Source organism: Saccostrea cucullata, unplaced genomic scaffold (assembly GCF_032062105.1).
Source record: "Saccostrea cucullata isolate Sc308-1 unplaced genomic scaffold, CSIRO_AGI_Scuc_v1 ctg570, whole genome shotgun sequence".
Lineage (NCBI taxonomy): Eukaryota > Metazoa > Mollusca > Bivalvia > Ostreida > Ostreidae > Saccostrea > Saccostrea cuccullata.
In genome coordinates, this window is record NW_026933408.1 from 306,867 (window position 1) to 323,284 (window position 16,418).

At 32.7% G+C, this 16,418-nt stretch overlaps 2 protein-coding genes across 2 annotated transcripts; one reads left to right on the top strand and one right to left on the bottom strand.

Moving 5' to 3' along the window:
- The first annotated feature begins 127 nt into the window (after positions 1-127).
- Positions 128-5,975, top strand: LOC134238224 (membrane-associated progesterone receptor component 1-like). Its single transcript, XM_062720339.1, has 3 exons — positions 128-455; positions 1,099-1,254; positions 3,580-5,975. The coding sequence occupies exons 1-3, from the start codon at positions 152-154 to the stop codon at positions 3,690-3,692; spliced, it is 573 nt and encodes a 190-aa protein (XP_062576323.1). The 5' UTR covers positions 128-151; the 3' UTR covers positions 3,693-5,975.
- Positions 5,976-7,089: 1,114 nt separating this feature from the next.
- LOC134238225 (electron transfer flavoprotein-ubiquinone oxidoreductase, mitochondrial-like) lies at positions 7,090-15,885 on the bottom strand. The gene is made up of 14 exons (XM_062720341.1): positions 15,800-15,885; positions 15,195-15,311; positions 14,096-14,248; positions 13,549-13,625; positions 13,223-13,304; positions 12,899-13,017; positions 12,547-12,624; positions 12,254-12,466; positions 10,636-10,707; positions 10,126-10,269; positions 9,808-9,982; positions 9,498-9,680; positions 8,166-8,387; positions 7,090-7,774 (listed from the first exon to the last, which is right to left on the bottom strand). The coding sequence occupies exons 1-14, from the start codon at positions 15,867-15,869 to the stop codon at positions 7,611-7,613; spliced, it is 1,869 nt and encodes a 622-aa protein (XP_062576325.1). The 5' UTR covers positions 15,870-15,885; the 3' UTR covers positions 7,090-7,610.
- Positions 15,886-16,418: the final 533 nt, after the last annotated feature.

The following is a 16,418-nucleotide window of genomic DNA, read 5'->3' on the forward strand; positions in this document are numbered from 1 at the left end:
CAAAAATTTACTTCCATAGAGTTTCATTATTTGTTTGTGTGGTTTTAACTCGATAAATTAAACAGATACTTTTTTATGTTTGCATTTTACACAGAATTTCCTTTTTCCTTTTCCCTTTTCTCACTTTTTCGTCACTTCCTGTTAAAAAAAAATGGCGGAGAATGATAGTGCAAGTGATGGTGGTTTTCTTTCTAGAGTATTTACTGAACTGTTTAGTAGTCCATTGAATATTGGATTACTTTGTATTTGTGGATTTTTATTATATAAAATAATAAAAGGTAGAGGGAACAATGATCCTCCCCCCAAAAAGCCAGAATTACCAAAAATGAAAAAGAGGGATTTCACATTAGAACAATTGCGTGAATTCGATGGTAAAGGCCCAGAAGGAAGAATTCTAATAGCTGTCAATGGAAAGGTTTTCGATGTAACTCGTGGGAAAAGATTTTATGGGCCAGGTAAACTTTGATTTTCAATTTGAGAGTAGAATATGGGTTCATTATGTGGGATGTTGATAGAAGAACAATTATCAGGTTCAGCGTGTTCGGTGCAATCTCTTGTTCTCCTGATTTTGCTTGATGTAGCTATATTAAGCTTATATTAAGCTATTAAAGTCCGATAAATCTAATATGTTTGATGATGAAACCATTCGGGCGACCACAGATAGTTAATAATTAGTTTTAGTTTTAATTTAGATCAGGCTCATTAAACTACTCATGCCATTTGCTACAAATACACTCAAACATCACATGATGTCATATGTATGTTGCATTACCAAATCAAAGTATGAACAGTGTGAATTTTAATCAAAAACGCTTTATGCACTATTCATCTGCTATATATTTCTATTTAAGTTCAGGCGAATTTATTTTTTCTTGCAACATCTTGTTTTAAGTACTTTGAATTCACCCCATTTTAAATTTGCCCACTTGTGACAAGGGTGAAAATAAAATGGGGCGAAAATTTCCCTGTAGTGTCTACAGTATACATGAAAGAGGATTATTGCTGCCCAAATTGAAAATGTGAATTGATTCTCAAAATGAATTAAAAAACTAAGTGATAAGAAGCAATGAAAATAATAGACTGACAAATTGTTTCCAGGTTCTCCATATGGAGTATTTGCTGGACGTGATGCATCCAGAGGATTGGCAACATTCTCTCTGACAGAAGATGTCTTAAAAGATGAGTTTGATGACCTTTCTGACCTAACCAGCATGCAGATGGAAAGTGTCAGAGAGTGGGAGATGCAGTTTACAGGTAACACATTGAACAAGCAGAAAATAACATGAACAATTAGAATAAAATTTGAATGGAAATAACACAATGTGATTGAGTGACAAGAAAGCTATGCTGCAGCTACACTATTAAGGCTTGCCCTGAACCCAGATATACAATTTCTATTTAAAGGATGTTGTATCCCCCATATAAGTCAGAACACTTTGATTTTAGCCAAAAACAGTTTGTGATAATGAACAAGTTTGTGACCTTGATCTTTGACCATTTCACTCGGAAACAATTGGGATCATTGTGTTAAAACATAGAGACTGACAGTACTGATGCAAATCGGAAAACCATTTTTACCGTATATACAAATTTATGAATTTCATTTTGACCTCAAAATCAGTATGGAATGGGGTAAGAAAGATGATCATAACCTTTAGTTTCATTTCAAAAGCTGACAGGAAAGCAATACTTAGGCCAAAATAAAAAATAGTCTTGTTTCCTGCTACCCGACCTACCCTATTTTTTTGCACCCGACCCTAAAGTTTTTTTTAGCTTTTGGGGAAAAAATTCAAAATTTCAGAAATTTCATGTTTCAAAAGTGAAAAAATTTATATATTCTCAAGTTGTATTTAATGAAATATATGTTTAAAATATGGACTCGTAAAATTCCACTTGAGTTGTGCATCTAAAGACATGGAATTTCATTTTGAAAGATGATATTGACCTTAGCTATCTAAGCTATGATATGTTCAATTTGGTTTTGTAGTAGTTCATGTCCAAAAAGATACCGTTGGAAAAAATAAAATAAAATTAAAAAATAAAATAATTTTCCTACCTACCTACCCTATTTTTTTCTGGCTGGTAGCAGGAAACAAGACTATTATTTTTAGCTCTACTGGTCAGAGACCAGAAGAGCTTATGCGATAGTAATGCGTCCGTCGTCCGTCCGTCCGTCCGTCCGTCCGTCTGTCTGTCTGTAAACAATTTTTCAAAATGCTACTCCTCCTACAGTTTTGGTCCGATTTCAATATAACTTGGCACACAAGTAGGCTACACTAAGATACATAATTTTGTGCATCGGTTTTTGATTTCGATGAACGGTGTTGCCGTGGTTACTAAAAATAGAAATTTCTGTGAAATTCATTCAAAATGCTACTCCTCCTACAGTTTTGGTCTGATTTCAATATAACTTGGCACAAAAGTAGACTACACTAAGATACATAATTCTGTGCATCGGTTTTTGATTTCGATGAACGGTGTTGCCATGGTTACTAAAAATAGAAATTTCTTTGAAATTCTTTCAAAATGCTACTCCTCCTACAGTTTTGGTCCAATTTCAATATTACTTGGCACACAAGTAGACTACACTAAAATACATAATTCTGTATATCGGTTTTTGATTTCGATGAATGGTGTTGCTGTGGTTACTAAAAATAGAAATTTCTTTGAAATTCTTTCAAAATGCTACTCCTCCTACAGATTTGGTCCGATTTCAGTATAACTTGGCACACAAGTAGACTACTCTAAGATACATAATTCTGTGCATCGGTTTTTGATTTCGATAAACGGTGTTGCCGTGGTTACTAAAAATAGAAATTTCTGTGAAATTCTTTCAAAATGCTACTCCTCCTACAGTTTTGGTCCAATTTCATTATAACTTGGCACACAAGTAGACTATACTAAGATACATAATTCTGTGCATTGGTTTTTATTTTGATGAGTGGCAAGGATCATTTTTCTATTTATTGCTGATTTAAAGTCTCAAGTCCCAACTGCTACTTTTCTCTTCCTTTGTTTTAAGTATAAACCAGTAGAGCTACAGTCTCGACTGAGACTTCTGGTTTTTTGGCCTTATCATCTGGACGCCCTTTCTTTGCAATACATCATAATTATATTTTTGTGACCTTGAAGATTCATAAAATTGATTCATTTATTTTCAATATTTTGAATCAATTTTGAAGTTTAAAATAAAAAAAAATTCTTTGGAAAAAATTTTAAAATTCTGCATTTTGCAGCTGGGGCATTGATTAATTAAAGCTGTTGAGACATTTGCTTACACCAAATTACTAACTTAAACATCAAGATCACTGTTAATTAAACTACATGTAATAGGATTTTGGTAAAAAAAAAAATAGTAGCACTAAATACATACCAGGACCCAGTGATATAATGATGAGGAATTAATTCAGACTGTGTTATTGGCTAAAATATGGTTAAGGACGGTTTATGGTGATTTTATTAACTTCATCAATCTTGATTGAGAAATAATGACCCCAGCTGTATTTTGATGCCAATAATATTATTAGATGTTGGTTTTTAAATAAATTATTAAGATTTTTGATTAAACTTTTTTTGTAGAAAAATATGATTATATTGGTCAACTGTTAAAACCTGGAGAGATACCACATGACTACACCGACACAGAAGACGAGAGTGCGGAAAAGTCAGAGGCGGAGAAGAAGTCGGACTGAAATGCTGGTGTGGCATCTCTGCCATTTTATGATTGGCCTAGCTCATTTCTGGAGCAATTTTTTTTGGCATTATTTTTCACATTGCCATATTTTTTTGTTTAGTAATGTAAAGGATATATAATCATAACAAAGTCCTATTGCCATGTACATGTGGTCAATAATGCATGTTCATGTAGACATAAACATGAAGTTTCTTTGGATGTTTGGAATGATTTTTGTCAGCCTCGCACACTATTATACAGCTACAAACCATTGAAGTATTAGATTTAGTTGTGGTATTTAATGCATGGATGCTGAGATTGCTAAATTAAACTTCACTGATAATTCATTCCATGTGTTTCTTAAGTATTGGGAATCACCAAAATTGCCTCTTACTATGATAATTTTCTGCTTTTTAAGGACAATTTTCTAGATTTCATCTTGCTTGAAATTCTACTGAAATGATTAGTCTTGGATGTTCAGTAAATAAAAATATTCAGAAAACTAATTATTGCCATGCCTTTAATGGCAAAATTAATAAATATTAGTGTAATGTTATTTATCATTATATATAAAATAGGCAAGAACATGTAAATGATGAGCACATGGTGCTAAATTGTTATATATAGAAACTGCTTGTAGTAAGTACATGCATGTTGTCAAAAATGTTGTAAATATACACTCATCATTTACAATAACTGTTATTGTGTTTATTGTAGGTTAGATATTGTTTTGTAATTATACATGCCTATTTATATCCGAGACATTTTAAGAAAGGGGAACAAATAAAGTACACAATGTGCAAATGGTAATTGAGACTTGAAGGCAATAGAGGATTTAGCACAAGAAGCATTATATATGTTACAGTTTTAAATACCAAGCAATAGAATTTTGATAATATATGCACCAATTAACTTTATATTGTTCATTTTGTTTTGAAATAGTGTCAAGCACTAAGATTTGAAATGCTTTGATTCTTACTTTAATATAGTTAAACTGTATTTTTGTAAAATAGGCCCTAAGTTTTAAAATTACTGAACAGCTAGCATTAAAGAGTACATTTTTTATTCCGAATGCACCTTATTTTTGTATTTAATGCTTTATAAGGAGACAAATGTATGTTTATTTGTTCAAGGTTCATCTTAATCTTTTGTTCATTTAAGATATTTTTCAATGCCAGGACTCCTCCTTCAATACTAGTCAGATAATTAGTTGTAGATATTCAAACTGATACAGATCAGTGATCACGTTGAAATTTCAAGAAAAATTTAATATTTATACTTTTTAAAACATATTCTTTCTTCCAAATAGGTTTTCTATTAAGGATACAGATGGCTGACATTTTAGTAGGGACATTCCTCACACATAGGAATCATTTTACATCTAAAATAAATATTAAAAGTACAGTCAGAGTTGCATCTTGTCAAACAATGCGTGTGTCAATCAGTACATTTTACCTTCACTACAGTGTTGTATCATTAATGCATTGCATTTACTGGTAGATTCAATTCCTGTAATAACTATTGGTGTTGAAGAGCTGATTTAGAGAGTGGGGTCTTAAATTAATCTTGTATCACTGTTCTACCGATAAATTTGAAGATTCAAAGAAACCTAGTGACTAGCCCTGTAAAGAGGCTGTCTACATTGAACTCCATATGCCTGTGGTATCTCCTTATTGCATTGAAAAGCTCATGTATCTAGGCATTGGCTATTTTTTTTTATCTGATTTGTAAACCATCTGTATTTTTTATTTGAATAAACACATATGATGTTGTTGAAGTTTCATGAAAATTGGTTTACTGTTTTTATTTGTATATATCCATTCTAGAGCTATCTTCCTACTTCCGATGTTTTACCAAAGGATTAAAATTCATTTAAAATTCAAAATACACATGTACCAGCATAAAATATTTTATAACTTGTTTAAAAAATGACCCTCTTTCAGAAACCCGGTAATGGTAATTGGTAATTACACATGAGTACTATTGTTTTAATTGTAGAAGACCAGACACTGTAAGAAGCAAGGTTCTCAAAAAATAAAGAGCTGTCATGCCAAAATCTAGAGTTGTATATACTTTCATGAAAATGTTGATTATGTTATGTGTAATTTTTTTTACTTTCTTTTCCTAGCTTTCTGTCCTTTTTTCAAAGAATGTACATATATCAGATTTTTAGCAGAATAGTTTGTACAAATTACTGATGTTTTTTTCTTTATTTCACTGTTGCTTAGTTGATGAATACCATTCAGTCAAATGTACATGTACTTTATACATTTGATTGTGTTCAATAAATATATTTTTGAAACATTTTCATCGTGGATCAAATGCAGGTTGTAGCACAGTTATTTCCCTTGTTTCAGAGCAGAACAAATACATGTATCTGCAGTTATTTCCCTTTATACAAACCAGCTTTGGGCTTTTATCCAAACTGACTACTAAAACATTTATGATGCATCATGAATGGAGGAAAATTAATTTTTTTCAATTGAAAGACTTAGAGAATTGCAGCATGAAAAATTGATTTTTTGGTCTTGAGACTGAAGGAGTGAATGGTACAAAATAATTTGTAAAATCTATCCTCCTAGATGCTAGTATCTAGCTGACAAAGTGAGATCTTATCAAAGAAATTCAAGTCTTATAGGCCCAAGGTTCAGGCATTGGAAAAGGGATGAATGGTGAAGTATTCAAAATACATTATACCAGTTCCTTCCTTCATTAATACAGTGTATAAGCAATGTTGTAAAATAATTATACCAGAGATCCAAGGGTCAGGAATGCTTTTCTGATAAATTGTACAGCCATGCCATGCGCACTTCTAACAAGCTTCTTTTGGCTCCATTTTGGGAAATGAACTATTCAAGTACTTCAACATGTTCAACATTTTTAACCTTTCTTAAATTTATTTGAAGCCAAATCTTAAAGAAACTGTTCAAAATATTTGTTGCAAACCTTATATCCTGATACACACTGATGAGATCTATTCAAATTCATCAACACTTTGACCTTGACCTTTCCTTCATTTTTCTTCAATTTTCTTTAGCAGAATTTTTAGTGGATTCAATCCTGGCATTAAAAGTGAGGGTTTTTCAATCAATTCAATATCGCCAACAATTTATTCTGTATCAATCAATGATTCTTGGCATTATTTTAACTAAATTACTTTCTGCTGAAATACTTCTGGGAGGGGGGATAAATTGCTAAATTTGTGCCATGCTAAAAATTCCACTTATACAGTACCTTCCGACTTATATGCAGTATATCCTTGTCTGAAAATATTAATTTACAGAAACTCAATCCAGCAAGAAAATACATTTTTCTTGAATATTAGTGAATACATGTATTGAGTTTCTTAGAAATAAATAACCCTGATTTTACTTTCCTAAATGAGAACATTGTAACACTGAATACATTTCAACAACTTTTAATACATTATAACTTAATTTAATAGTTAAAATATTCAAAACCAAGTTTAAAAATAATAAGTATATACATAAAAAAATAGGATATATCAATTTAAATTAAGTTTACAGAATTCTAAATTTGGAAAACTGATTTACATGTACATGCCTTTTGCCAAGAGATTCAATATCACTTCAGTTTATGCAAAAGCCTTTTTCATTTCAAATCTTACATACAAGAATGCACAGAATTACAGAAATAAAGGACAAACTGTTTTATGATTATCAACAGTTATATGTATTGGATGAAAACAATGATAACATCTTCAGTTTCAGAGAAGCTTAGAATAATACAGTTACTGTTTTGAGTCTGTGAAAAGCATCCCTCCCTGAGTATGTTTGCAGATGAAAGCAAATATTTCATTCTATCACATCAGGCAATTGCAGAGGTGCATAAAAAGTGGGAACACATGACTGGTGTCCACCTCGAGACACAAAATGAGGTCACAGCAATGATTTCCCAGGAAGACACCCTTATTTGTTCACATGCCATTGTAAGCGGGTCCCTCGCCTCCTTGAGGGCACACCCAGTTTATATTCTGACTAGGGTCCTTGATATCACAGGTTTTACAGTGTATACAGTTCTGAGCGTTAATTTGTAGTCTTTTACCACTGCCATCCTCCAACTCCACATACTCATACACACCTGTAAATTAAAGATTTTACCATTATCTGTGGTGTGCACACAAAAAAAATGAATCTTTAAGTAGTTCTTAACAATCCATGGAGCATCTGCTTATCATGTATACTAATGGTAGATCTGGCTTTAGCAGTGGACATCGGCCTGTTTAGCTTCGTGGTTAGAGACCAGAAAAGTGATACAAGGGCCCCGGATTCAATGCCCAACATATACATGTATGTCACAGTTGATTTATAATTCAATATTTTGTTTATACTGGTGATCTACACTTGATCAGTGTACATTACTGTTAAAACTGTAAAGAGAACCTGTTTTGAGACATGGTCATATGATCATAACTGTTATGGGGGTTTATCCTGAGGCACAATTAGATTATTATAACTAGTAGAAAACATACCTGCTGGACAAAATCTTTGTTCAGGACCATCATAAATGGCCAGATTATGATTGACAGGAACACTGTCATCAAGTAATGTCAAGTGGGCTGGCTGATCATGATCGTGATTGGTTCCTGCCAAGGCCACTGAGGTCAAAAGGTCAAAACTCACAACCCCATCAGGCTTAGGGTACTCAATAATTGGACATTCCTTAGCTGGTTTTAGTTTTGCATTATCAGGTCCTAAAATAAGCAGCAAATACAATATACAAATAAATATATACGTGTACCCCGGTATCTGTCGAAAATGGTCCTCTTGATCAATTAATGGTTATAGCATCTGCACTCTAAACTAACACTATATGTTTTATAGGAATCATAATTCTATTAAATGTACTTATATGTCACTTAACGAGGCCCAATCTAGTTGGATATTACGAAAACGGAATGATAAAAAAATTTTGATTAATATTGGAAATAAATCTGTATGTATTATGCTAAGAAAAATTAGAAATTTTGTTACCTTGCCTTTATTGTAGTCAAATGGGGGCACTTTCAAGATATGGACCATTTTTCGTGTTTTTATACATAATTACATACTAAAACTCCGCAATAAACAAAGGAATTGACAAATAAAAAAAATAAATGATGAAATGTTTTGATTTTCACATATATCATGCAATTCACATCCCTCTTTTTAGAATTGAAAAGAAAATCGGAGGTAGCCTTTATTGCAGTGAAAAGGGGGCATATCAAAACACAAAAATAGGACTTATTTCATCCAACTATGTGCTAGTATTTTATAAGTTGCAATAGGTTTACTTTACATTACATCAACAAACGATTGTAATAATGTATAAGTTTCTGAAAATTAAATTATTCTTTCATTAATATGACATAATTTTCTCTTTATGCTCAATAAGAAATGGTGAGTATAAACACTTCAATGTTTGAGGAGAAAGACTAAAATCATTTACTTTTGGTTGCAGTGGGATTTTTTTCTAACTCACAAATTGGAATAAAACAAGATAAAATTTATGAATCAGTTCCAACAAATTGATACCTCAAATAAATTATGTTTCAAAGTTGTTTATTAATCTAAAAAAATATTTTCGAAAAACATGTAAGTAAATAAAAAAAAAAGCCAGAATGAGCCAGCTTTCATCAAGCAGTCTATAGAGCAAGATCCGCAAAACATTTTTGCGCAATTTGACGTCAATTTAATTGTGATGTTATTGTATTCAATTGTGACGGCAGTCCAGGTACTGTGACGTGCCTGAGTCGACGTTGCGTTAAAATGTATGCACAGATCAACTAGATCGGGCCTCGTTAAGTACTCCGATATAAACTGACCTCCATGATGAAGAGTCCATGGCTCCTTTCCTCTCATTATCCAGTAAAACAGACCAGTATACAGTACGCCTCCAAAGGTTCCTAAACTCGTGTTAAAGGAAGGCCTAACATTGCGGACAGCATAAAGCTCCTTCCACAACCAGCTGTTCTTCAGATTCTCCTCGTACTTCACTGGCTCTAATCCTGTTAGAGAAGATGTTTCATACATGAAACTGAATTTCTCATACAGATATCAATGACTATCATGTTGAAGCTAACAAGATTCTTAAACTCTCTTCTGTAAAACCCATCCTTTCTCCATTACATGTACCTGTTGTTGGTGACTGTGAAACTTTTTCCTCATCAGTAACGAGTTCAAACACTGACTCGGCAGCCAAGATGCCGCTCTTCATGGCGTTGTGGGTTCCCTTGATTTTGGGTACATTCATGAAGCCCGGGCTACACCCAATCAGACATCCTCCAGGAAAAGACAGCTTGGGGATGGACTACAGTAAATAAATGTTTATTAGTGAGTTTATAGGCCTATTTATGGTCTGAATCATGAAATTCCTCTAATAACATTTACACTATAACTCTGTATCTACATTTATATAAGTAATACATTTATTTGACTGTATTATCACATTACCTGAACACCTCCCTCATTAAGTGCACGTGCACCGTATCCTATCCTTTTACCAGAGCGGAATAGAGGTTCAATAGAGGGATGGTGTTTGAATCGCTGGAATTCCCTGAATGGACTTAAATAAGGATTTCTGTAGTCAAGTCCAACCTGTAAAAAACAGTTATTTTACTATGGAAGAACAGTCCATTGCAAAGCAACACAGACAAATTTACTGGTAGTACATGAAAATAAATACATATGTACTCTTCTCATAACTGGGCTTGACATTCCTAAATGTCAACGATGGAATTTGCAATATTGACAGTATGATTATTTTTTTTTAAAGTCATTTATAATTATATGAATTACAGAAGATGAAATGATAGATAACTATAATGCACACTTGAATAAATATTTTTAGTACAGTATTATTTTCATCATAGAATTCCTTCTATTCAATTTGAATAATGTTAAAAAAGTGAATCTAATTGATACACATGAGGCTAGAAAAAACCTCGGTTCATGTGTACTTACCACAATCCCGACAACAATAAGGGGACCTTCATCTAAATGATACAGAAATGTCCCTCCATATGTCCTGTTATCCTGAAACATTAAAAATAACTTATTAACCCAAACAACATCACTTGTAAGTTAAAAATACATTTAATAGATATAAATATTTTGATGGCAAGAGCTCATTTCGGATTATACCCAGGTGTCAAAAAATTTTGTTGCAACAAAAAAAAATCTAGCCCTGTAAAGGACAACGTCAAACTTGATAAACATGTTACTGATCATACATCTGTATTCCATTACAATGGCATCAAAGAAATGAATGCATTTGTCAACCATGAGATATCAAATAATAAATGTTCTGGGAAAAAGATTTTTTTTAACCTGTGTAAAAAGGTTTTGATTTGTTTCAAGTGATGTCATAAGTTACAGACAGAATTTTACTGTAGAAATATTTTCAGAAATCCTTAAGCGTAAGTATGGCATTTGCATCATACAATACAATGTATTTCTATCCTAAAATGGCTAAAAAATGTGTATGTGTATCCCAGCATAGAGATATAGTATATCTTATTATATTCTCCCAAGCGGGATGATGCACTGATATTGAAAGCCAGAAGTAAGTATCTTCTGTAAGCTGCCAGTTATTAGCTGGTGGTGTGGCAAAAATAAATCAGATAAAGACTGCTGAGTATGAACTTCTTTATCATGTTTATACTTGCTGATGGTCTGGCACTAATGACTGGTAACTCTGTACAATTGATGTTGAAATTTCTATAATATAAGTAATAGATACATTTTTTTTTTGTAAATGATTACATATATGTAGCTCTAGAGAAAAAATAAACAGTGATCCACACTGTTTTAATACAACTTGCTTTATTCACTCTACACATATTTTCCTGCCTAGTAGTGTCTACTAATGTGATGAATTTTAGTGACATACATATCGCTATAACTGGAAACTGAGCAGCAAAAGTTTATGGCTTAGAAGTGGCCCAGGTCTACCTTTATATCCCGGGTGGCTCTGTGGCCAGGTCACTTTAGAGAAATACATTTAAGAAAAAAGCTTCTGAAAGCCGCTGAAGGACTTGTTGAAGCTTTGAGACTTCTGGACAGTTGTCAGAGCAAGCATCTGCTAACATGAAGACAGAAGGGGACATGGGGCTTATAGCAATCTCCTGGTTTAAGCAATATAGTAAAAGTAAAGATTGGCTGTTTGTGTTGTCTTTTCAAAATGTTTCTGCATTTTAATAAATGGTCTCAAAAACCCTTCTTCGAATTCAACAATGTAAAATATTCACCGTGGTTATGAGCTGAAAAAAAAGATGCATTATACTTTTCATTCTAATAGTGACATTCTTACAACCAAATCAAGGCTTTCTGGAAAGTCAAACTTGTGTGTGTAAAGAGGAAGAGATAGAGAATTTTATACCCAATTTGCAGTTGTGATATACATGTACATGTAACATAAACGTTTTGAAGTCATACAAATATGACAGAATGTCTTTTAACCTTGTTTTACATGTCTGTTAATTATTCTATTTCTAATTTAAAAAGTACCTTTCTTAATAATTTTAGCAGAAATTTGAGAATCAAGATGCATTTTGATGTTGTTGCAGAGAAGGAAACTTACAAAGGGCCATCCCACTGTGTGCTCTACTCGCCCAGGCTGATGAAGTGCCGGGTCTATTTCCCACAATTCTTTGAAGCCTATCCCATAAGTCTGTGGTTCACAATCTTTCCTGAGATCAAAGGTTTTGTACAACTGTTTTGCTAAATGTCCATGACATCCTTCACTGAATATTGTCACTTTAGCATGGAGTTCCATACCTCTTTCAAAAGTTTCCTAAAATTAGTTGAAAACATTATCAGGAATGCTTTACAAACAGTTTGATGTTTTGCAATGTTGACAGTCTGTAAATTTACCTTTGGAGATCCATCTTTATGTATTCCTACATCATTCGTGGCTATTCCTTTCACACTACCATCTTCATGAAATAACACCTAGATGTAACACAAGTTATGCATCAATATCAATTCTAGATGACATTATAAATAAGGTACAGTTCTTTAACCAATGATAAATGTCAGACAGATATTCATATCAGTTAACATCCTACATACACTGCTCTATTAAGCATTCAAATTTTGGTACTAAAATGAGATAGAATTTCATAATGTACGATATTTATTTATGAGGTAAAGATAGCCTCTCTTTTTGTTTACATGTACATGTATATATAGATACGCAAGCTACACCACATTCTCAGTTTCCTACCTCACTGGCAGCATAGCCCGGGTAAATCTCCACACCTAATGCCTCGGCCTGTTCTCCAAGCCATCTGACAACATTGCCCAGCCTCACTATGTAATTCCCATGGTTACTCATCGGCATTCCTATAATTTATTTTTAATTGTATTTTACTCTACAGTGCAGTGATTCAATGTATGTGTTGAATAAATAATGTTATGTACATGACTGGATGTTTGGAAATGAAATGGACATTTCCAAATTGAGTTATTTTTGCAGGATATAACAATCATTTCATTTCATCATTACACATTTCCATGATAACAATAATTACAGGTACTCCTCCTATACCTGGTAATACTGGGATAGGGATCCTTCCCTTCTCAGTCAGAAAAGCAAACTTGTCTTCTTTCACCTCAGTCTTCAGTGGTGCCTGTCAATAAAAGTAACAAACGTACAGAACATTGTGGTGAGAATAACCGTGAGATCAGAGTGAACATTTTATGGGGATTTAAGTAAATTTCTGGCTAAGATTTCATTAGGAATTTAATTAAAGTACTGGTATAAAATGTTGTCACAAATTAACAGAATTTAATCTAAAACTAATATATCTGCATTTACAGTAGATCATGCAAGCTCTTGCTTATTGTTTTTTTTTTTTTAAACTATTTACATACTCCCATTTCTCTCCAGTTTGGAAACAATTCCTCCAGAGATCTTGGTTCAATGCAAGCACCTGATAAGGTATGGCCACCTGTATTAAAATAAAACATGCAGCTTAAGTAGAACTTCTAAAATGTCTATCAAATAGACAAAAATATGCTGTAACTAGCTTTGTTACATTTAATTTACACAACAATATAACGAGAGGAATGCATATGTACTTTATACAATGTACAAAATGACTGTCTGTTCAGTATATCTAATTACTTTCTAATTACTAATTTACTTATATCACCCAGTATATCTGTTTGCAAAACACAACTGTCAAATGCAATTTCATCAACATAATCAATATACATATAAATTTATAATAAATCACACTATCTGTATATTAATCATATAGATAAATGTGATACAATTACTGCAGTAGAATATTCAGATATTTCAATGGTGCAATTAAATCACATAGGTTAGATTGATTCACAGTAATTTTCATATACACATGTAATTATTATTACATGTAATATTATATAACCACCAGACTACAGATACATGTATTACCGATCTCAGCTGCTTTCTCTACCAAGCACACCCTCAGTTCCTTCCCCTGTTCATTAGCCATGAGTTTGAGTTTACATGCGGCTGACAGCCCCGCTGGACCTCCACCGACGATGAGTACATCAGCTTCATCTGCAAACCTCTCCATATCCACATCTAACAAATATCCACATGTAACATAAAACGTAGATTACATGGCATTCTTTGAAGTACTTAAATCAAATGTACAGATATATAAAAAATAAATATACTGACAGTCTGTATACTAGTCACAAAATTTTCGTTTTGTGGGAAAGTAATTAGGTATTCACAAGAGAGACAATATTTTAACTAGCCATATAAGGGGCCATTTGGTCACAGTGCTCACCTAAATTACTTTAGCCATGCTATTCTTTAGAAAGGTTTTCAAAGATTTTGATTTCCTTGCTAAACTTTGATTGCTGAGTGTATCCCATCTTACCCCCAGAATGTCATGAATTGAAGAAACTTGAATTGACATTATCTGAGGATGCCTCCATTAAATATGATGAGTCATGGCTTTCCTATTCTTGGAAAGATTTTTGCTATTTATACTAACATCTCATCATTTTGAATACTGATATGTTGAAGTGATTTTTTAATAGTCCCAAACACTTATTTTTGAAGTATATCACCCTGGTCATCTAAAAGCATTGAATAAGTTTTTCTTTTTCTAATGAGTGTTCCTTGAGATATTAATGAGGGTTTATTGCATCTTCCTTTGGAAGAGGGTCCTTCATTTCGTCTTGGTTTAACACTGGCAATCTTTCTACCATTATCATGATTAAGGAAATGGTATATATTATTTCACAAGTTTTTTGTTATATTCAGCTGAATAAATAATCAAAATGTTATAGTCAACTGCAGATAACTTTAAATGTCTGGTTTAAATAGGGAAGATTAAAAGGAAAAGATATCTTTCTTTCATTTATTAATTTTTCCTGTACAACTGAGTTTATTGAATTTCAACTTATTTTCCTGAGATTACATTGCACTTGCTCCAAGCAACAGGAAAACAACTGCACCCAGTATCTCTAGAAGAAATGAGTTCAAACATTTCAGTTTAATCTATCAATAAATATACCTTTCCAGCGAGGATCATTTTCTCTTGGATGAACTGTGTAATGTGTTGTAATTTTAGGTGTTGCTACGCTGCTGCAATATTTTTCTCCATAGCGATACAGACACCTTATCCTCTTACCTAAAATATAAAGTTAAATATCAATAACCAGAACCATAGAATAACTCCACAAAAAAACATTTTGTGTAAATGACCACGGGTAGACTACTAACACTAAAAAAAGCAATTCAAGGGAGATAACTCACTATAAACTGTTTATGTAACTTTGGTTGTGTAACATGATTTCACCTATTTACTAATTTAGTCACTTTTCCAAGTCTTTCATTATTATTTTTATTCATGTATGAAAACTGATATATAGTTTATTTATAAGACTGATGAAAAATAATTAACATTTACATTTAACATTTACCGTATTTTCTAGTTTCTCCTATCAAAATATAGAGAACTGTTCGGACTTTGACCTGCGCTTTTTTCAGAGTCATGATTGCAAACATTTGTGCTGCTTTTGGTTGATAAATGCATAAAAGTAGAATTAAAATGTCTAATCTGTTTTCAAAAACATACGATTTCATATAAAAGTACTTGCATTATTTAGATATACTTACTTAATCGAGTGCCCTTCGAAAATACATTCACGAGCGTCGCCATCGCTGAAAGAATATTGACTTTTGGCATGTCGTAAATAGTTAAATAACATAGATTTAGCATTTTTTGATAAATTGATTTCGAGGTCGTACTTGCTATCAATAAATGTCAGAATATAGGAATAGAGTTTTGTTTTATGAAAGACTTTTTTGGTCTGCATTGAAAATATGTTGTCGTAAATTCGTGAGGAGAAAATGAAAGTAGGACAGTGCGCGACGGCGCCTCAGCTCACCTGAACCGAAGGCTAAAGAACTGCGAACGATAGTATTGTTCTCCCGCCTACCTCCAAGTCAATTTTCAAAGTTAACATATTTGGTGAATTTTAATATTTTTTTTATAGATATTTATATGGATTCTTAAACCATTACATATTTGGGAAAACAAAGAGATATAACTCTAAAATTTGGGTAAAACTCATGTTTTTCACTATAGAAATCAGGAAAATATTTTTAAAACATCCCCCCCCCCCCCCGAGACACAAAAATTCCTTTTTACAGGTAATAAGGACTGTTATTTTACAAATTCATACCAAAGCTTTTTGTATGTCACGGAGGGGGGGGGGGGGTGTTTATTGACAAC

Bases quoted from the DNA above. Each gene is read 5' to 3' on its own strand.
- LOC134238225 (XM_062720341.1), bottom strand. From the start codon at position 15,869: ATGCCAAAAGTCAATATTCTTTCAGCGATGGCGACGCTCGTGAATGTA. The intron at 14,249-15,194 runs GTATATTTATTG...GATATTTGTTAG, and splicing joins AAATGATCCTCGCTGGAAAG to ATGTGGATATGGAGAGGTTT. The intron at 13,626-14,095 runs GTAATACATGTA...ATTTTAATACAG, and splicing joins AGAGAAAGCAGCTGAGATCG to GTGGCCATACCTTATCAGGT.
- LOC134238224 (XM_062720339.1), top strand. From the start codon at position 152: ATGGCGGAGAATGATAGTGCAAGTGATGGTGGTTTTCTTTCTAGAGTA. The intron at 456-1,098 runs GTAAACTTTGAT...AATTGTTTCCAG, and splicing joins GAAAAGATTTTATGGGCCAG to GTTCTCCATATGGAGTATTT. The intron at 1,255-3,579 runs GTAACACATTGA...CTTTTTTTGTAG, and splicing joins GTGGGAGATGCAGTTTACAG to AAAAATATGATTATATTGGT.